Below are 21819 nucleotides of genomic sequence, written 5' to 3' on the forward strand. Positions count from 1 at the left end.
AAGGTTAAATTGTGTGGAACTCCATCAATCGCGCGACAGATTCACACTCACGGCTCCCATGAACGACAAAGGGGAGTTTGGGGGGGGGGAGGTCATTTATTTATTTATCCAACCACGGCCACGTTTATTGAATACAATTTGAACAACAACAACAGCATTTCGTGGAACACTTTACGGGTCTTGGCAACGACAAAAACTAAAACCCGGGACAACTTGGTGTCTGCTGTGCCCGGTGGGGGGGGGGGCACGAAAATAATTGTTCGTAAAGAATAATGAGGAGTGAAGCCACTTTTGTTTGTTATTAAAATTGCTCCCCCCCCCCCAACCTCGTCCACCTCGATTTCGCAGACGTCTGAATTTTTTTTTTGGGACAAAACATTTCCGCGAGTCAATTACAGCAATTAAAAACAAAGATTCCCCCGTATAGGCTTAACAGACTATTGGGGCAAGTGCTGTTAGCGAGCACCTGATGTTTACACATCGCGCTAGGTACTCATTAGAGACTGAGTCAACCTAGAGGAGGCCCATGACCGGTTGGGATAATCGTCACGAGTGTTGGCCGCGAGTCGGAATCGAACTCGCGTTCGCCGGGTCTGTAGCACAGCGCGCTCACCGCTGCGCTACCGCTCCCCCACAATTAAACAAACGAACGGCAAATTAATCACCCACGCCCATTCCTAATCAAGTAGTCGATCAAAACGCAACGACAGTACTTCTGCACAACAGACCGTGCAGGGATTTGATTGAAGAGAAAATAAAAACACCGAAACATAATGAAACTAACATCGTGTTAGATAAATTGTCGGACCAAGTAACCCAATTACACGCGTGCAACACTTTTGCAAGTAGCCCGTCTTCTTTTGAGTGCACCACGCAGAATTGCGCCAACAAAAACCAGTCGCTATGCCAATTAAACCAACAGGGAGCGATGTGATACACACACGCGATGAATTGAAAACAAGAAATGTTCTATTACTCATTAACAAACAGCTTGGTGCCGCATTATCCTTTTTTAATTAACGAGTGAAAGGCTTTGACTACAGGAAGGGTTCATACTCTTAGGTTTTTTCGGTAAAGTCACGTAGGTAAAAATAAAAATATAATAGAAATAATAATAGAAATAAAATAATAAATCACGGATTTATTATTTTATTTCTATTATTATTTCTATTATTTTTATTATCTATTTTTATTTTTACCTACGTGACTTTACCGAAAAAACCTAAGAGTATGAATCCTTGCAGTCACGAAAGCTTCAAATCTCGAATACAGGAAGGGGTATTTGTGGCCAACGTCGGTCGAAAATATTCCCACAGTCACAACGAGGCGTGCGGTGTTTACAGCACAAGAAATGTTCTATTACTATTAATTGGCACCAAGTGGCTGGTGTTGGGTGGAGTGGTGCTTAGAGCACTGCGCTAGAGACCCCACGAACTAAGTTCAAGTCCCAGCCACGCAGCTCGCGAACGTTTAAAAAACGAGAATCTATGCGACAACTCAAGACACATACATTCCCGGAAACTAAACGTTAACATATTTTTTTACTTTATTGTCAAATCTTGAAAACGCTTCATTTTCATCCGAGGCCGAACGTCCAAATACCCCCCTCCCTCACAAAACCCAACATCGATGGGAGTTTCTGTGCCAACCCAAGCCCTTTGTGACGTGGTACATTTCTGACGATATGATCGCTTGTGATCTAAACACGTCGTTGAATTAAAGTCTGCCGTGACCCCCCCCCACCCCCAACACTTATCGTCCCCAGTGTTCTCTTATTCCCAGCCAAACCCCAAGTCATTTCCCCGACCCATCACCCCCCGCAGCTGCCTAACATTCACACACGCGCTCAAGCGACCAAGTAGAGTGACATTTTTGTTGTTGTGCCAAACTCTTTTTTTTTAACACGTAGCGTTGATAAAGTTAAAGTTCCACGGTGTCCATTTGATTTTTTTTTTCATCACACAAGTCACCGGTTTTAAAAGCACATCGCATTCAGACAGGCAACCCCTGCTGCACCGCAACACTTACAGCGTGTCCTCAAAATGCCACGTTTCTACCCGAAGGGGTGGGGTGAATTTTAGTTTTACCTGCAAATTACTCAATTGTGAAAAGAAAACGTCAATATCGCACCCCGACTGATTAACTTAACAAGAGGAACCGCAGGGGGAAAAAGAGTCAAGACGCAGGCTTTCCTGGGTTAACCAATGCTCCTTACAACAACCCCTAACACGAACAAAACTCCAAACCCTGTCGCTGGTTCTGTTCCGTCTAAGAAGACTACATTTATCCCAATCAACAGCTTGTAATGGTATATTTATATTGCCTTTTGATGTTACGTAAAACAAAAATATACATTGCGCATTTAAATCACGAAAGCGATTGAAGACACACGCGTCGCGAGAGAACGACATGAAATCGCTGAAAATCATCGCAAGCTCAGATCGCGGAACACGCGCGCACAATCGAAACGCTGCGGAGATTTTTCCGTGCGGCAAAAATTCGACCGAGCTGGGGAAATGCGCCCGCACGGTTTTGTTGCGGTGCAGCGCAGAGACTCCGCGGACAACGACCACACAGCATGGCTTTACATTTTGAAGCTTTGGCAATACGCTGTCCAATGTTTTTAAATTTTTAACAGGTACCCCACCCCCACCTCCTAAAATACAGGACACGGTATATTCACCCCCGATATTTTGAGGACACGCTGTACATGGCATTTTAGGCAGGGTTCCACAGGCAAGTATGTTTTCTAGATTCTAGAAGCTCCTGCCGGCATATAAGTTTTAATAAAGCAGAATCCATCTGTCGAGACTCATCAGCACGATAAACTCGCGTTCCAGACAGCGGCGAGTACAGGCCACGTTGTTCGTCAACGGAGCTACGGGCGCCAAATTAACCCTCGCATGCATCGCGTCCGCTGCAACGATTCGTTGGCACTTCGGCTGTGTGGTCCACACGCCTCAAACATATCGGTGTGTGTAGTCTTCTCCGACTCGGCGCTGTGACCGAGTGCTGAACGTGACCTGCTGTGTTGCAGAAACGCTGGGCAAAAGCAGAGGCCTGGCATTCCAGGTGGCGGAAAACTGATGTCCAGCGTAGAGGACACGATCAGGACTTTGCGAAGAAATTAGAGTATAAAATTCAACGTACTTAGTGGGTTCCGTCGACTGAAATCGTATTAAACCGATAAATTTAAAGTTAGGTATTTTGCCTTCAATAATGAATGCATGAGAGGGTTAACAGCCAGTCTGTGCAAATTCACGACGACGGTTAAAGCAGGGATGCAAGTCCTAAATCGCTGGTCCGTTTAGAGCGGCGGTGATGATAATGATGTGTGCGCCACCCGCCAACTTGACGAGGCGCCTGCAAGAGGTAGTACAGCAAGTAGCCTTATGTTTGCAGCGGAGTTTCAGCGTTCTCCTCTCACATGCGTGGAGTTTTCTCTCTGCACTCTGGCTCCCAAGCATGCAAGCAAACCTCTCACAAATGTGTGCCAAAAGTCTCATGCACGAATAATACAAATCTTTAAAAACCCAAACTCAGGCTTTTCTGCTCAATTATCTTGGACTAAATATTTTAAATTACCATATTCTCCCGATTACAAGATGCAACTTAACCCCCACCCTCCCTTTTATGTTAAAGCAACAATTTGGGGTGCACCTTGGGAGACCGGTATATGTGCATGTGACTCGACTCTACCGATCACACTTTTAGGGAGGGGTTTACGATCCAGAGAATTCGGCAATCGTGCAGTCCCCTGAAGCTCAGTTATGACGCTAAACCAATGAGCGCTAAAACCAACCAGTGCCAATTACCATATAGCTTACCACGTAACACTGCCACTGGCGTAGTATATTTACACTATGCAGTGAAGTGCCCAAATACCGAGCACAACTAAGGCACCCTAATGCAAGCGTCCAAACTGCCGGGGGTGTGGAGCGGAGGGCACGTGACACCGGTAATCCTATGCCAGGGCTCTTAATATTGGCAGCCCATGTACCAGACGTGGCCCTCGCCGAGACGTGAAGAGGCTTAGTGGGGGATACAAAGAGATGATGGACATGAAGACAGAGATGGAAGTTGTAGACAATGAAGATGAGGGCGAGATGAAAGCGAGATGAACGGGACTTGAAGACGAGAGGGCAAGGGTTAGCTGTTGTACGTGCGGACGTCACCACCAGTCTAACGGCTTGCCGTATTTCGCCCGTGTAGGAATTGTCGTTATTATATCACAGCGACGCCATGAAACATCAGTAACATCCGTGCACATGACGTCAAATGGCTCGACAGCACACGTTTTTTTCTATTGCAGGCACGCCAGGAAAATATACTTTTTAAGAAACCCTGCTTTACGAAACTCTATCCCGAACTGCAGTAATGGAGACAGGGCTGCCCCACAGGGAAGGGGGAAGTGGAGGTTGAAGGGGCGGTGGCAATTTTCCCTGGTTCTCACACAAAAGAGAATACCAAAACGGGAAGTTTTATGTCACGAAATAAGGGGGGGCCACATCCCCCAAACGGGCCTCCAAGTCCCAGGCCTTCAGGGGACCCCTGGGGCAGCCCTGGAAATGGGGAGTCGATGTTTCTCATTTGATCTCAAACCAACAATTTCCTGCAGCTCTGCAAACTTGTAGAGCGTGGACACGCTTACGCAACGCTTGAACCGACGCGAATCACCGTCTAAAAGTGTTAAACCTCGACAGGTTGGCTATGGACGGCAGGTCTCTCCATCCTCTAAATCCGAATCCGTAAGCCACTGCCAAACCCACGGCTGCAGGAAGAGACTACGCTACGAGCAGCGTGTCACGGTAATGCAATTACTTTCGAAGCACTCGAGTGATTAACCGAAATCCGATTTCGTTTCCGCGGACGCCGATGAACATTCGCACAACTTCTGAAGAGTAATTGAGTTCTTCGAAAGTTCGTTTTGAAGACCGTTCTCATATTTGTACGTTGATAGGTTAACATACAAGCAGAGTTACATTAATCGGTCAAACAGTTGGAATTGCATAACAAACCAGGTTAGCGGCCACAATATTCTGTAAGAGTACCATATTTTCCAGATTATGACACCGAGTTTTTATCTCCCGGTATATTAGAGGAAGATTTGCGGGGTGCGTCTTACACTGCGCGGGAGGTTGTCTACGATCAGATCCGTACAACCTTTTTGAAACCCCGACACAAGTTGAGGGGAGCGTTTTGCTTTCCAGAGCATCTTGTGATCAAGGGAGGAGAGAGTATAAGATATGACTTGTGAAGAGATCGCCTTATAATGCAACTCTGCATTCTGCTCACCGATTGGTTGCCCACTTAACCGCCATGACAATTACAACCCTTTCCTCCTATTGGCTGCTTCCTGCAAGCGAATCTGGGCACGTCATGTTTTTTTTAATGACCGTGGCTCATTAAGCAACCCGCAGCCACAAAAACTGAAGACAAGTCACATAACTATGGAGAGGTTGGAATATTTTTGTAAAATTAAATTTAATCACTGACATCAGGACACACCTTTTTGCCAAGCTCTTGCAAAAAAAACCAAAATCATACCGAAAGTAACTTCCTTAAAAGTTGGCCACAAATATGAGTTACAGTCGATAGAGAAAAAATGACAATATCGTCTTTTATTTTGAGAACATATGAACAAGGCAGGCGCTTGCTTTGCTTTACCATGCCTCTCACATGAATGAAAAAATGAAGCGGGAAATTACAAACGTGCCGTCTCCTTGACGGGGACACGCTGTGGAGTTTGACAAACATTGGTGAGAAGTTGAAACAATAATTGTGAGGAGGAGCGGAGCGGGGGTGATGGCGGTGGTGGCGGTGATGAGGGTAAGGGAAGGTAACGGAAGGTGTAATTTGTAGCCAAAACGAGTCTGGGGAAGAATAAAAAATAAAAATAGTGATGACTTGGCCTTTCTCTATTCGCTGACGCCCTCGGATCGCCGGGTCACACGCTTGCGCGGGGACCGCTTTGGGGAGGCCTTGTCTGCACGCGGGACAGACGGGGAAGGCGGGGGAGGAGGGGAAAATAACGACACGTCAATAAAACGGCAGGAAACCGCACGAGTTGGGGCAACCTCAAGGTCACCGCGTGAAAACATCCCGATTAACCATCAGTGGGGATCGGGGGGTGGGGAGTTATCAGCTGTGGAAAAATTATGGCCCCTCGTTTACGGAATCGGTGAGTGGAATTCAGCACGTAGGTGGAAATTGAAGGCACCGCCATCATCACAACGTTGATGAAAAAGTTAAATTGGTCCGAGTGCAGTGCAGTTTATAAGATAAGGGGGCAGTTCTACAAATGAGTCAACATTCAAAAAATACGTACATATTGGGGTGTCATTTTGCAGGTAATTATCTATGTTTCATTTTAAAAATATACATCTGACTTAACCAAAAAATTACATTCGTCCATGACAGTGCTTGAAAAAGTAAAAGTTGCACAATCGATGACTTTCTGGGCAATGGCAGAAGGGCCTCTCTCTACGCGGTGTGAAGAGCCATTGCCTGAAATGTCGACCATTGTTCAATGTTTCTTTTTTTAAACAGAGAGTGTATTGATTAATGCGCAATTTTTTTCCCTGCATTTGTGCACCATTGCCAATGCGGTGTCAACAAGCAATATTTTAATTTACAGTTGCCAATTGTTCAACATTTATATGCCCATGTAAAAAGCCACTTTGTGATTACCCCAACGATCACCCGTGTCGTTAAAGAGTCTAAAACGGTGGCAGATCTGCCCATTGGCAAACGTTTAGCCAACTCCGCTTAAAAAAATCACTGCGCAAGAATCTCTTTTCATGCACGGTAACACCTCCACAACTTCCAGCGCTGGGTACGATTAAAAAATGATTCTCGGCTCTTGAGTATCACGCAAAAATCATTTGAGGACATGCACACTCAAGCAGTCACAACACCACATGCAGATAATTACAATCCTCAACTCCCCAATTAAGTCTTGTGGCTATTTGGATAAGGGAGATAGATTCCTTTGGGGTTTTTTTTCATTACCGATGTGCGCAGTATACAATTCTCCCAATTAATCTCTACAAACACTCCATTAATCACCTAGTTGTGCGTCTTTGCTGAATACATCAATAAATGGCATTGCAATTTATAACCCTAGCAAACTTGTATGGCAATGGTAAAAAGAGTTACAGAATTCTGTGTAAAAATAAAACAATACAAAAATGGTGAAGTAATCACTGTCAATGAAGAATGGCAAGAACGATCTCCCCAAAGTTACCCGAATTGACTTAAGGCATCATGGCTACATGGTGGGCAGTACATGGTGCAGCAAAACAAATATTGCCGTGATGTACTTCTATGCTCCCACAAATACCAACACCCACCATTCGCCACTAAGTGGTGGTGTCATCACCATGGTGCCTGTGCCAGGCCAGGTGCACTTTGAGGCCACGTGAAGTGTCGAAGGCTCGCTGACAGGTCATGGGACAGACCAAGGTGCCATAGGTTGACTGAGATGACTGGCAGATGCACCAGTTGTGCCCCCCCCTATTGTGCAAAATGTTCCCCGCCTTCCCCAACATGCATCTTTAAGTATAAAAAACAAACAAGAATAGGTTTTACCCTTTCAAATATAAATCAAATATTGGGGCCCCACCTGACCGATTGCCAAACCTGCCTGAGCGGATTGTGTCGTCACGACGCCACTATGACCACTGGTCTAACGCCGCATTCACGATGCCATATATTATCACAGCATGTGTGTTGGCATGTTCACCGCAAGTACGTGGTGGTTATTGCAGCAACTTGATTCCTTGCAAAAGGTGTCTATTTGGTGTTTGAACATCTGAACACCTCCTGTTTTATTGCCAGAAAGGGTAAAACCTATTCTTAATTTTTCATACTTTGATACTGGCAAAAATGTCGCATTATGCATCTTCTAGCAAGGTGAAGTGCGATCACCTAACCACCCCCAGCAGATGAAAGGTCATCCGGCAGTGGGCTGACAAAGGTCCATATGTGGACACACCATGGGCCTTAATACGCACCCCAGCCCCAGTTATTAAACCCGGGTTCTCCAAAGTTAATGTTTGAATGTCTCAATCACGCAGCCGCTATTCCCCGGAGTGGGATTAACGATCGGTGGATGAGATGGGCAACTAGCCAGCACGACTACTGCTGTGGTGTATCCCAATATAGCGCACGGCACATTGTTTTAACGGCACTGTCCATTTCATTAGCAAACCATGAATTAGTCTGTTAATGCATGAACATGCCTCTGAAACTTTGGCAAGCCACAGTATGGGAAACAGACAGGGAGGACAGCCAAAGGAAGGGTGATAAGTAAAATACAACGGTGGACAGAAAGGATGTGGACAAATATGGAAAACTAGAACCGCATACTCTTGAAGGAAAAACAAAGTCCGCATTTGAGAAGGCTTCAATCCAGAAGTGGATTGAGAATTAGAGTTGCCAAGCAGCAGCTGCATGATACTAATTACGTATTTATTCAGGAAAGCCACACCGAGGCTCTTTTTCAAGAGGGTCCCGCTACATCCGGGTATTTGGCCAACACCAATGACACTCTGTGTGTGTTTAGCTATGGCAGGATGCCCGAGAAGGAAACACAAGCAGAACGCAGAGGGGAGAACCTACGAACTCTACGCAGAAAGGTGCCAGAGTCGGGAATTGAACCCAGGTCCTTCGTCCTGTGTGGCTCAAGTGTTACCACAGTGCAACCCCTGACACTAACGTAGATAAATAAGAGTTATTTCTCATGTACATAAATAACAATTTCATCAGCATCGTGCATTAATTTACGTGAATTTGAAGGCAGTATATCTGCAATTCATCAACTCTCATGCAAAGCAATTGCATAGCTAAATCACTTGCAACTGCATCTCTAATAGTCGCTGTACACACGCCATGCAAAAGACACGAAGGGACAGAGAATTTTGACTGTATTTGCAAAAGTGCGACCCCTGGAAATGCACAGCCTCCACGCCTGGTATACAGGACGTGACGGGCCCGATAACGACCCAGACACCTGCTGCACATTTGAAGTTTGCATGTTCTCCCCGTGGTCGTGTGGATTTTTCTCCGGGTCCCTCAGTTTTTCCCTCCATATTTAGAATCAACGTCATGTGTTTTAGAGTATTTGGCTGCTATAAATGTCCACGTGATGATAAGCCACTTTGTTGAGTCATCATTTGTGGCCAGGTCGCTTCTGAAAAAAGAGCCATATTGCTCAGTGGGCCTTACCTGGTAAAATAAAAATAGTTTACGGCACAAAACAACCATCGCCATAAAAAAAACATCGCAAGGACATGCGCCGCACACAACTCACCTCTCCGGCTTAGCTCTTGGGAATCGGCGGAGGCACACGGTCACGCACGAGAGGACAGACGGTGAGCGCAAGACGGCGGACGTGAGAAAAACAGAAAGCGCAGCACGGTGCAGAGTGTGACCGAAGCCAGGGAAGGGAGGTGGTGGGGGGGGAAAATCAGGATTTTTACGCTCAACTAAATTCACAAAAAGAACAGCTCACGTTTTGAAACTACAAACCTCGGGGGTAATGTACGTGTGTACTATGTTGAACTTATTCCGCACCGTACGTAGCCAACCGTGCTAATCGAAGGTGCCGGGGAAAGACAACAAACGAAAACAAAAAAAGCAGTTCTCAAGAAATGAGTTTTAAATCTAATTGGGGACCACAATTGAACACCTTCATTGCAAGGCCTCTTGGCGTAACGTAGGGGTAGCCCCAACGGGACGCATTATGTCGCGCCGCAGGCTAATGTGGGAAAATAAGATGAGGCTTGCGCGACTTGCACGATACGGGAACGCAAACTACGGCACTCTGGCCATGTGATTTGAGAGAGATAGTGAATGAGGAAGTGAGACCGAGCGGGCCGAAACGCCAGTTGGTCAATAAGTTGGCGGACGAAGAGATGTTAACAATAGCGCTCGACAAGGAACCAACGAGAAGAGCTCGCTTGCGTGGTTCAGTGAATAAGCGAGCGGGTCGAGCGAGCGAGCCATTTGTGCCAGGGAGTCGGCAGGCAAATGACAGTAGGGGAAATCGAGCGAGCGAGACCACAAGTGGGAAAAATATGCAAGTTGACCAGCGAAATCGGGCGAACGGCAGCGCTAGCAAGAAAGGCGAGCGTAAAACGACTCTCTCGCACGAAGTGAATATGTGAGCACGAGCGTGAGCGAGACAGTGAATGCGGAAGCGAGTTGGCTTGTGACCGAGTGACCAGGCATATACGCGAGTCGGTCAGCAAGTGAGCAATCTGGCGAGTGAGCGAGCGAGCAAAGGGTGCTCGCAAGTGGGCAAGCGTTAACGACTCACTCATATGGTTGAGGGTCTCCTGTGGGATCCAGCTCATATCCACGCCGTTCGGATTAGACGTCCCCATCTCCACGGGCTTCGCGCCCGGACGCTTGCGCTGGACACAGACACGATGGACAGGCGCACGGACACACGCGGTGAGGTCCGACTCGTCGTGCGAGCGAGCGACACGTGCGTGATTAAGCGAAGTCACACCGAGCACAGCCGAGGGCATACGCTCATCTTACCTTGGAATCGCACCGCCCCACCTCCACTTCAGAACATCGCACGGCAGATGCGGCTATCTCCAACACTGGTGGAGATCTCCCAACACTGGTGAACAATTAAGAATAGCCCCCCTACAGTGTCACTGTGGTCACCAGCCTAAAACCATGGACCACACAGTAACGCGACTGCCCCGCCTCCATCGTTTGCAGGCAGCGTTTCAGAGATGCACCAGGTGTCTGTGCGAGTCTACGAATGCCCACGTGAGTCTATGCGTCTCAAATTAGTTGGTGATAACGCCATTGGCAGTGGTATAAAAGCGCAATTTCCAAAAAAAACCTCAACATTTCGTCAGTAACATCGCCTTAAAATGAAAAAGTATGGAATAGGCGACTATTCGGGCAGTGACCCATATTCACAGCAGAGAGAGCGGTTGGGCAGGTTGACCTGCCTGACCTGGCCTCTCTGCGTGCTGTAAAGAAGGGCTACTGTCCGAAACGTCGCCTGTGAATTACCATGCGAGTGAGTCTACATGCAAAACCATGTAACACACAGAAACATTCCTGCCCACTGATGATGGTTTTCCAGCAGAATTTCACACATTCACCAGGTGTCTGTTCGAGTCTATGGAAGCACATCTAAGGTGACAGGTTTCTATCGCTTCAAGTGGTGTCGAGATGTTAACCATCTTGCCTGGTATACAGGAGGTTGTGGCTTCGATCTCGACCCTGGCACCTGATTATTTAGAGTTTGCATGTTATCCCCGTGGTCGAACGATATTTCTCCGGGTACTCTGGTTTTACTCTCCACATTTATAAACATGCATTTAGAGTATTTGGCTGCTATAAATGTCCACGTGATAAGCCACTACCGTACAGCTATCATTTGTGGCCAGGTTGCTTCTGAAAGAGAGCCACATAGCTCAGTGGGCCTCACCTGCTAAAATAAAAATCGTCGAGTTTAGTTCTCTGTATGTCCAAGTGTCTCCATGTACGTCTGTGTGCAAGTCTACGGGGTGTTTTTCTGTAATTCACCAGGCTACTCCTGAAGCCATCCACTGGCTCGCTCAGACGCTGTCTTTCCGACAGACCTGTTCTTCACTTGAAGACGGCTGCTTGCGTTGTGGCCGAAACGTCGTGAGAATTATTTTTATTATTTTATTATTTCCCTTTTACGTGACTTTACCGAAAGAACCAAGAAGATGGCTCGCTCACCTTGCGAGACTCAAGCAGTTGATGTGCACCGACCAGGAGCAGCACCACCAGCCCGGCGAGGAACATGTACATGAAGAACCTGGGGTACACGGCGACACGTTCCACTCACTCCCGCTCTAACGCACACTCACGTCAGCTCACAATCACGGCGGGACTCAACTCGCAGGAGCTCACGCATACAAGGACAAAGATCCCCCCCAGTATAGCCTTCAAAGACTTTTGGGCCAAGTGCCATTAGCGAGCACCTATGAATTCCAGCACAGCACATTATGGAGTGGGCGGCCAGCACCACGCCCGACCGCCTTTGGCTCCTAGTGGAAATGTTTACGCATCGCACCAGATACTCATTTGAGGCAGAGTTGAGCTAGCCGAGGCCCAGGACCAGTTCAGATAATCGTCACTAGTGTTGGCCGTGAGCGGGAATCAAACTCGGGGTCGCCGGGTTCATAACGCAGCGCGCTAACCGCTACACTGCCGTTCCCTATACTTACGCGATGTCACACTCGCTCACATTCATACTTGCTGCTAACTCACGCACCCGCAAATAACTTAGCTCAGACTCGCTCAAATCAACATAATCTGCTAACACTCACCAACACTTATGATACCGCACACTCGTTCATATTCACACTTGCTGCTAACCCGCACACGCCCACTCACTCTCACCCATGCTTAGCTCAGACTCGCTCACCTTCACACCGGCACGCACTCGACGCCAACTCACACTCGCTCACGCTAACATTCACACTTGGCTATTCTCACCGCCGACGCGTGCGCTCTCCCATTCACACAACTGCCCACGCTCGCTCGCCCACGCTCGCTCGCCCACGCTCGCTCGCCCACGCTCGCTCGCCCACGCTCGCTCGCCCACGCTCGCTCGCCCACGCTCGCTCGCCCACGCTCGCTCGCCCACGCTCGCTCGCCCACGCTCGCTCGCCCACGCTCGCTCGCCCACGCTCGCTCGCCCACGCTCGCTCGCCCACGCTCGCCTCGCATGCCCACGCTCGCTCGCCCACGCTCGCCTCGCATGCCCACGCTCACTCGCCCACGCTCGCCTCGCATGCCCACGCTCACTCGCCCACGCTCGCCTCGCATGCCCACGTTCGCCCACGCTCACTCGCCCACGCTCGCCTCGCATGCCCACGCTCACTCGCCCACGCTCGCCTCGCATGCCCACGCTCACTCGCCCACGCTCGCCTCGCATGCCCACGCTCACTCGCCCACGCTCGCCTCGCATGCCCCTACACTCACGTCTCTCCGTCGATTCCCTCATCCGGCTCGGTGACGGTTACGGTTTGGTTGAAAACGGCGTCACGGTACTGCGCCTGCAGACAAGGGAGGGGACGCATGCCAACACCATCGACATTAACAGCACGGCCCCCTTCTCTACCACCACTGCAACGTCACTGAAAGCTGTGCAGATTATAAATACAAATTGCGCATAACCTTCAAATCTAATGCACAATAATGGGCATACTTCACCTACCTGCACTTAGCAGCATGGTGAGGAATGGTAAAAAAAAATTCTCATGACCGACACGGCATGGGAAGGCCTTCAACCAGCAGTGGTTTAACAAAGGTCCGTGAATTATTTGTAATATAATTAATATTTGCGCAGAGGGATTTTTTTTCTGCACAGCTTGAGTTCACAACGGAAAAATAAATAAACCTAAATAAATCACCAACGCGTGGACTTGCAATCGTACACGCGTGCATATGCGGTCATGCATGCGTGTACGTGTGCAAATGTGACCATGAGCACATGTACGTGTGCAAATGTGACCGTGAGCACATGTACATGTGGTCACGAGCGTACGTGTGATCATACACACACACGTGCAATCGTACACACACGTACATGCAATCGTAAGTGTGCTAACGCGCAACCACGAGCGTACGTGTGATCGTACACGCACATACGTACGTGCAATCGTAAGCATCCTTCTGTGTGATCGCGAGTACATGTCATCGTTCAAGCGCGTATGTGTAATCGTAAGCGTGCTTACGCGCGATCGTGAGTATGCGCGTACGTGCGATCGTACACGCGCGCATCGTGCGATCGTGAGCGTGCGTAGGCGCGTACCGTAGCGTCGCGGTATCCCAGGCTGATGACCAGGCCGAAGGGGCGCCCCCCCATGGGCTCGGCAGGGATGAAGGAGTATTCGAAGGTCGCTTGGTGATGGGGCTTCACCAGCGTGTCCAGCTGCAGCGCCGTGAACTGGAGGGGCACGCGGCGACACACGTCGCTCGGCGTTGACGGCGAACGGAACACTCGGCGAGTGAAAAAGTCCGTGAGCGAGCAAGAGAGTGAGTGAGTGTATGAGTTCAAGTTCATTTATTAGGTGTAGCCCTGTGAGCCATTCGGCTCTTGAATCGGGTGCAACCGCAACAAACAAAAAACAAAAACATGAACAAAAAAACATCTTAAAGTGAATATGTGACTAAGTGCAAACAGAAAATCTAAGAAAAGACAGTAAAATATTGCAGAAAAAAACACCGTACACCAACGCTGTGTGCAAGCGAACTGAAGAGCGAGTGAGTACTGGTTTCGTGAGCAAGTGAGCCGGTGAGTCAATCGTTGGGTGGGTGTGCGAGTGATTAGCGGATAAGCAAGGGACGGACAGGTCAAGTGAGTGAATGAGCGCTGTGTGAATGAGCAAGCGAGCGGACGAGCGAATGAATCGGCGAGTGAGCGAGCGAGCGAGTGACTGAGCGCTGTGTGAATGAGCAAGCGAGCGGACGAGCGAATGAATCGGCGAGTGAGCGAGCGAGCGAGCGAGTGACTGAGCGAGAGAGCGAGTGAACTCTTGCGCTCACGTTCTGGATGTAGAACTGGAAGTCCTGGGGGTAGCGGAAGGAGGCATCGAGAGACTCCACGACAAACTCCTCCGAGCCGTTGTTGGAGAAGCCGACGAGGAACTTGACAACGCGGTTGGCGGGGAAGTCTGCGACGAAAGAAAACGAGTTCGCATCCAGCGCTCGTGAACGTTCTAAAAGGCGTCAGAACGAGCTTCGCCACACCTTCAAAAGTACTGAGCGGTAACTGCTGTTAACTTTAAATTAAGAGTAGAAATAGGTCAAAAACTACCACATCTGCATTAATTCGTCCGATACAGAACCAACATTCGATGCAAATCCTTGTGCAATTTCACGCAAAACCCTCGTGTTTATACTTGGTGCAGTTCAATTGTCGAGCAAAAAAGATTGCTCATCCCATCAAATTATGCCTTTCTCGCCATTCCAGACATCCTTCGAATATACATCGGTCACAAACTCAGTCTATACGTATATGGTGTTTAGAACCGACACAGAAAGAACGGCAAAATAGCTTTGGGAAGAGCGGTGTTAGACATAGGAAACCGTCAAGGAGGAGGAGGAGAAAGAGGTAATACCATCGCCCTTGACGAAGAGGATGGTGGTGTGAGCATGTGGGGAAGCGGTGGGCTCCCCTGTGCCCCCTTCCTCTTCCTCTTCCGCGTCGTCTCCCGTCTGTCGCACAAACGGGACACGAATACAGAATCAGAATCTTGATTGAGACTGGAGGAATCCGATGAGCGATGAAGCTATTTTATCCACACACATCCAGATTATACAGGGCACGATCATCCCATCTGGTAACAGAACCTACATGGACCCCACTCTAAGGGATAGTCCCCACTGTTTTTCCAGAGGGTCCTGCTAAATTGAGATGTTTTCCATTGTGCGTTTTTGATATACGGGAGGAAGCAGAGCACGAAGGCAACCCATGCAGAACACAGGGGGGAGAACATACAAATCCCACGCAGAAAGGTGCCCGATCAGGAATATAAACCCAGACACTTCTTCAGAATCAGAATAATCAAACTCAGAATATTTATTTATACTGGAGGGATCCGATGAGCTATAAAGCTTTTTCGCAGATGTCCAGTAGGGACGGGCACAAGCATGACCACTGTGCCACCCTGCCACCTAAATAGAGTTGGAACAGGGCTATAAAATATTGGTCCCTTGCATGCAAATCACTGCAAAACAAAGCGATTAACATTTTTTCCCCCCATTGTGAATTTTTGTTATAATGACGACGGGTGCAGAGTTGCGCTCAGGATAATTGAGCACAAGAAAGCCGCCACCGCCGCAAGTCATCACCATGGCTGTCTGTGGTTCTTCATCTTCCACCTCCGCGTCGTCCTCCTCGTCCTCCTCCTCGTCCTCCTCCACCGCTGCGTCTACTTCGTCATCGGTCGCGTCTTCGTCAGCTCGAGCAAACGCAGGACCTGAAATCACATTGTTGTTATGACGACGACGACGGTGGTGACTGCACAGTACATGCTGCACTCCAATCGTTACATTTCAGCCCTGCCAATGGTCCGCCGACATCTGGTGGCGTACCAGTGTGTAGGTTCGTGCAGTTGTACTCTATGGTTTCGGTATAACCCAAAAACACACCGGAGATGTTCACAAATCTGACCGTTTTACAGACAAGAATGTATTCTCAATCTTACACACATTCACTTACTTTTAAGTACGCCAGGGTATTTTCACGTGTTAAAAGCAGTCTGTATTCATTTTTTCCCCCATTCATCCATTTGCCTATCTGTCAACCCATACGGTTTACCCGCATTCTTGTACATGGAAAGTGAGTTCAGGTCCATACGGCGTACAGCCGTTATCATCCGGGCAAAAATAATAATTGTCTATTTATTTGTGTTTCTCCCTTATGACGGGACTTTGTATGATGAACGTGGAGATTTATAAGGACACGGGGTGTCCAATAAGGTCTGAAGTGATCTGTAATAAGGTAGGCACTGATAAGGGGTTGACAGCTTGTGTATGGGCTTGTGTATGGGCTTGTGTATGGGCTTGTGTATGGGCTTGTGTATAGGCTTGTGTATGGGCTTGTGTATGGGCTTGTGTATGGGCTTGTGTATGTGCAATGAAGAACTTCCATTGCCCGAAACGTCCATGATTTAAGTTTCCATCTAAGGCATCCAGCCCTGTTGGCAACTGCGTTGAGTTCTTTGTTATTTGTGTATGGTGTGACTGTCATTTTCTATCCTAAGCTCATATAACGGCCTCTTCATATTACTGCCAATAGAGAGTCAAATATGATGATGGTGCCCATGACCACTTAACCCCGAATGGATATGGGTAACTAAGCAGGGTTGAGCATGAATAACGCTTGGATGGGTGTCCATCAATGCTGGAAGATTCAATACGTGGGTATAGTTGCTCTCATAAGCACAAGTTCACGTTGATTCAATGTGACTTATAAAACTTGCTGGGAATTGCTAGGCAGACTTCACTGAAGTTGCAGTAAACAGGAAGTGTGAAATTACTTGGCAATAATTCATCGTGCAGATGACAAAATCACCAGGAATGTGCCCAATCTCATCGGATCTCAGGCGTGAAGTTGGAATGAGCATGGATAGTGCTCGGATGGGCAACGGCTATGCATGACACAAGTGTTGGAGACTGCTGTGTGATAGATTGCTGTGGGCCTACGTGGTGAGCAGTAGAGGGTGGTGCAGAAAAACCCCAATTTTATACCCTACTGTACTTGTATGCTTCCACATTTAGTCTCTCCGCCCTCACCAACTCGCACTGACCAGCGTGGAGTGTCGTCAAACAACCCCCAACTTCATGCAATGTGTGGAGGACTTCACTAAGCGGTGGATTGATACAAAACAAGGCTGTGCATGTAGAACATTGATCATATTGCTTATGATGTGCTGTAACAAAGAAACCTAAACAAGATCTGAATAAAATTTTGATTTGAAGCTTTCGTAACTGCAGGAATTCATATTCTTGGTTCTTTCGGTAAAGTCACATAGAAGGGAAATATTAAATAATAAAAATATCTTATATTTTGATTTTATAGAAACAACCAAGAATAAGATCTGAATAGTGTGTAAAGAAGTGTGGGAAGGGACACATGCTCAGAATTACACTGATACACTGCACGGATGCGAACCGTATGCTCTCGTCAGCTTGAGAGTATTACAATTAACCATACTCTCAAGGGGTACTACGAATCCCACGGATAGCATATGTTACTAATGAATGCATGTGGAGCACAATTACTACACCCAATCTTCGTCGTCGTTATGAAGAAAACTACGGTTATTTGGGCACATCAATAGATCCAGCAAACTACCCAAAACCACTGCTGTTTGCATAGGTCTATGCAGTTGTGACGGACAGCTCTCCGATGTGTTTCTGGGATGTACCGCGTGCTATTCGGCACGATGTCTGACGTTCCGCTCCTCGTCCTGGTGGCAGCTTCTTCATCATCGGCCGAATTGATGAAGATCCCAGCACGTATGTGGTTGTGAGAAACGTCACGGCGCCAAACAAAGCCACAGTACAACCCAAAAACGCATCCCAACCATCTGACAAGGCACTATTTGAATTCAAATCGACTAAAGGCGGTGCCCAAAGACTGGGATTCAGAACATATGAGACTGCAAAGGCGAAATAAAATCACATCCAGCTGAAACACATGAGGTTGAGGAACAGGCGAGATCGAGGGAGAGTTCAATCAGCAATGCCAACCTCGTGGTTAGCCCAGACATGGAGAGAGGAACGTATGGATTGGGAGAGAGAAGGATGCATGCCAATGGATGCGTTAGTTACCTCTTATTCCAGCAGCTGAGAACCCGCTGACACTGTGTCTACGTCTCTGAATGGGTACGACTACCAGGATGAGGTGAGTCGGGTTACAACAAACCTTTTATACATCCATATATGGTGGCAGCCTAACACTGCAAAACTAAATTTTTATATAAAGCTTTCGTGACTGCAGGGATTCCTATTCTTGGTTCGTTCGGTAAAGTCACGTAGAAGGGAAATAATAAAATAATACAAATAAAACAATAAAAATTATCACAACGTTTCGACTGCAACACAAGCAATCATCATCAGGTGTGAAATCCACAGCAAGAAATGTTACTGCAAAACTAATATAAAATAATGCAATGCACACACACATATTATGTAAGATTTCCAACATGTGTTTGTCCTCAGGATAATTTAATTATCAGTATGGTAAGCTGTCATGGCTAAAGTGATTTGCATAGTTATACATTTTATTTTTCACACATACCACATGCTCACAACTTCATATTTGGTCATCTGTAATCGTCATGCCCCCCTGTTCCCCAAGTTACAGAGGTATTGTAATTTAAAAAAAATGTAACCTTAGTTGAATGGATTTGAAGTGGAAAATAATTCACTTACAAGATACAGTAGTGGCCTAGGAGATTTTATTTTTTACCAGGTAAGGCCCACTGAGCTATTAAGCTTCTTTTCCAGAAGCGACTTGGCCACAAATGATAGTTTAACGAAATTACGTATCATGTGGCAATGCACAGGGGGGGTGAGGAGATGAACGGGTGAATTAAACAAAACACAACAGGTTCGAGAAATAATTTGACCGTGATGTAAAGTAATGGCCGTGTCGGGTGGTGGCGGGTTTTAACGACACATTTATATATTTACGCGATCTAAACCCACGACCCCTAGAAAAAAACCCCTGTATTTGATCGATATTGGTCGCGAAAGCCTTCTTTACTGCGTGTTAAAGTGACGGGTCGTGTGCTTGACCACACCATATGGTTGCGGCCCGTGTGAAAATTGCGCCGAGTCGCAGTGAGATCACGTAGGCTTTCGCGACCAATATTATTCATAATCAACGTTTTTGGGTTAGATCGTGTTATTTATATTTAAGACCGGAAGCAAGAGCAGAGCCTCACCATTCTGGCGAATTGCCAGATGATGCTGGATGCAATTACCAGCGAAACGTCGTACTACTCAAAAATTGTAAATGTTGTGGTTTCACGCTTCAACACACCGGTGGGCTAAAGCAGTGAACTATTTGTCTTTTGTCAACGTGACACTTTTTTGCTGATTGGCCGTGTCGGGTGGTGGACGGTAAAACTGGTTTAAAAACAAAAAGAAAATGGGAAAAAAAAACCTAAAACCACCACCACCACGACCACGAGTTCGACCGCGGGCCGCAAATTCGGCACCGTCGAATGCCATCAAAGCGTGCGTCTCCCCCCCCCGCGCAAGTGCCACGACTTCAACGAGCGCACGAAAAAAAATATTTAAAGAAAAAAGATTCCCCAGAGCCTTTTGCAATTCCTAGTCCGCTTTAGACGCGGCGAGGCGGGCGAGGCGAGCAAGGCGAGGAGGGGTGCCCCGAGAGAGTTCGCAGGGCCCCTTCCCCGTTGCCTCGCGCCGCCGCCACGTGGACGCCAGGAGGGGGGGGGGGGCAACGGGGGGGGGGGGAAACGGGGGGGGGGGGCAATGGGGGGGGGGCAACGGGGGGAGAGAAACGGGGGGGGGCAACGGTCGACGTCGGTCGCGGTGGTAAAATGCGAGGGGGGAGGGGGGGAGGAGGAAGGGGGGGGAAGGGGGGAGGGGGGGGAGGAGGAAGGGGGGGGGAAGGGGGGAGGGGGAAGGGGGGAGGGGAGGAGGAGGCCCTCGGCAGGGCCACGTCAGCGTTCATTCCTCTCCCCCTCAGCAAAGCTGCACTGAATGACTCAAACCCCCCCCAACGCCGCCACCGCCGCTAAACTTTTACCAGCGATTTAAAAAAACAACGCGTCGCTTTAAATAAGACGCTCGTTTGTAAAGAAATCGCGTTAATTTTTGTGTTTTTTTTTAGCCCCCTCACGCGAACAAGCGAACGGCCCCCATTGACCGCAACGTCGCTCGCTTCAGTCGAATCCGACAGTCAAATCTCGTCGTCGGCTATGAGCGTTTCAACACAAAACAAACAACAACAACAACACGTTAGATATATTGTTGTTGTTGACCTACCTTTGCCGTTTAGCAGCACGGCGAGCGGCATCGCCAGCAGCAACACGACGAGCAGTCTGGAGACGCCGTGGAACATGGTGATGGTGGTGAAGGCCCTAGCTGATGCTGCTGCTGGTGCCGATGATGCTGCTGCTGATGGTGGTGCTGGTGGTAGTGGTGGTGCTGATGAAGGCCCTGGTGATGGTGCTGATGAAGGCCCTGCTGGTGGTGCTGGTGGTGACGGCTGCTGCTGCTGCTGTGGGAGAGAGAACGCGACACTCGGCGGCTTCTCGAGCTCACGGATTCGGGGTGGCGGGGGGTGCGGATCCGGATCCTCCCCCCAACTCAAGCTTGAGGGGTGAAGGGGGGTGCGGATCCGGATCCCCCCACTCCCCCCCCCGACTCAAGCTTGAGGGGGAGGGAGGAGTACTGGGGGGTGGGAGGGGTCGAGGGGGTGGGAGGGGTGAAAGGGAGTGCGGATCCGGATCCCCCCACTCCCCCCCGACTCAAGCTTGAGGGGGTGGGGGGGTGGGAGGGGTACGTGGGGGGTGGGAGGATTAGAGGGGGTGGGAGGGGTAAAAGGGGTGGTTTTTATTATTTTATTATTTTAAATTAATTTTTAAAGGGGGTGGGAGGGGTAAAAGGGGTGGTTTTTATTATTTTATTATTTTCAATTAATTTTTAAAGGGGGTGGGAGGGGTAAAAGGGGTGGTTTTTATTATTTTATTATTTTCAATACATTTTTAATTGTAACACTTTTATTTTCTATCTACGTGACTTGACCGAAAGTTCCAAGAATGTGGTGGGAGGGGTAAAGGGGGTGGAGGAAAAAGGTGGTGGGCGGGGTAAAGGGGGTGGGAGGGGTCGGAGGTGGGGTAAAGGGGGTGGGAGGGGTAGGAAAGGTAGGGGGGGTGTGGGGGGTAGGGGGGGTAGAGGGATCTGGACACATTCCCATCTGGTGATTGCTGCTCACTCAGAGGAGGATTTGCAGGTGCTGCTGCTAAATTTAGCAATCTTGGGAAGAACGTAATCAACCAGGTAGGGTGTTGACTGTTATGTTAGCCGACTCTCTGTGTTGTATTGCATTATATATATCTAAGTTTACTAGGTTTGTTTTCTCTTTCATTTGTACCTGATGATGATTGCTTGTGTTGCAATCGAAACGTCGTATGCTATTATTTAATTTATTTTCTTTCTACGTGACTTTACCAAAATAACCAAATAGTAACTGGAGTGTAACCTTAAGCCCCACCAAAACAAAGCACCTGCCTGGGTATGTTGTGCCATCAAACACTCCAC

General features: G+C 48.2%; 1 protein-coding gene across 2 annotated transcripts; it reads right to left on the minus strand.

The window, feature by feature from the left end:
• Positions 1 to 5465: 5465 nt before the first annotated feature.
• SSR1 (signal sequence receptor subunit 1) lies at positions 5466 to 20875 on the minus strand. 2 transcript variants are annotated; one of them, XM_078613807.1, is made up of 9 exons: positions 20542 to 20875; positions 15865 to 15992; positions 15132 to 15228; positions 14557 to 14684; positions 13823 to 13957; positions 12991 to 13064; positions 11740 to 11818; positions 10322 to 10418; positions 5466 to 5986 (listed from the first exon to the last, which is right to left on the minus strand). In XM_078613807.1, exons 1-9 carry the CDS (start codon positions 20615 to 20617, stop codon positions 5919 to 5921), a joined length of 882 nt encoding a protein of 293 aa, XP_078469933.1. In that variant the 5' UTR covers positions 20618 to 20875; the 3' UTR covers positions 5466 to 5918. The 2 variants fall into 2 exon arrangements, with proteins under 2 accessions (XP_078469933.1, XP_078469934.1); XM_078613808.1 differs by lacking the exon at positions 20542 to 20875 and adding an exon at positions 17946 to 18128.
• Positions 20876 to 21819: the final 944 nt, after the last annotated feature.

This window comes from Lampetra planeri, chromosome 42, assembly GCF_965212315.1.
Source record: "Lampetra planeri chromosome 42, kcLamPlan1.2.h2, whole genome shotgun sequence".
NCBI lineage: Eukaryota > Metazoa > Chordata > Hyperoartia > Petromyzontiformes > Petromyzontidae > Lampetra > Lampetra planeri.

What these genes read in the sequence shown, in the direction of transcription:
- SSR1 (XM_078613807.1), bottom strand. Translation starts at nt 20,617, where the DNA reads ATGTTCCACGGCGTCTCCAGACTGCTCGTCGTGTTGCTGCTGGCGATG. An exon ending in TGGGATACCGCGACGCTACG is followed by an intron (nt 13,065 to 13,822) that starts GTACGCGCCTAC and finishes CCTTGTCTGCAG; the next exon opens with GCGCAGTACCGTGACGCCGT. An exon ending in AACTGCTTGAGTCTCGCAAG is followed by an intron (nt 10,419 to 11,739) that starts GTGAGCGAGCCA and finishes GTCTGTGTCCAG; the next exon opens with CGCAAGCGTCCGGGCGCGAA.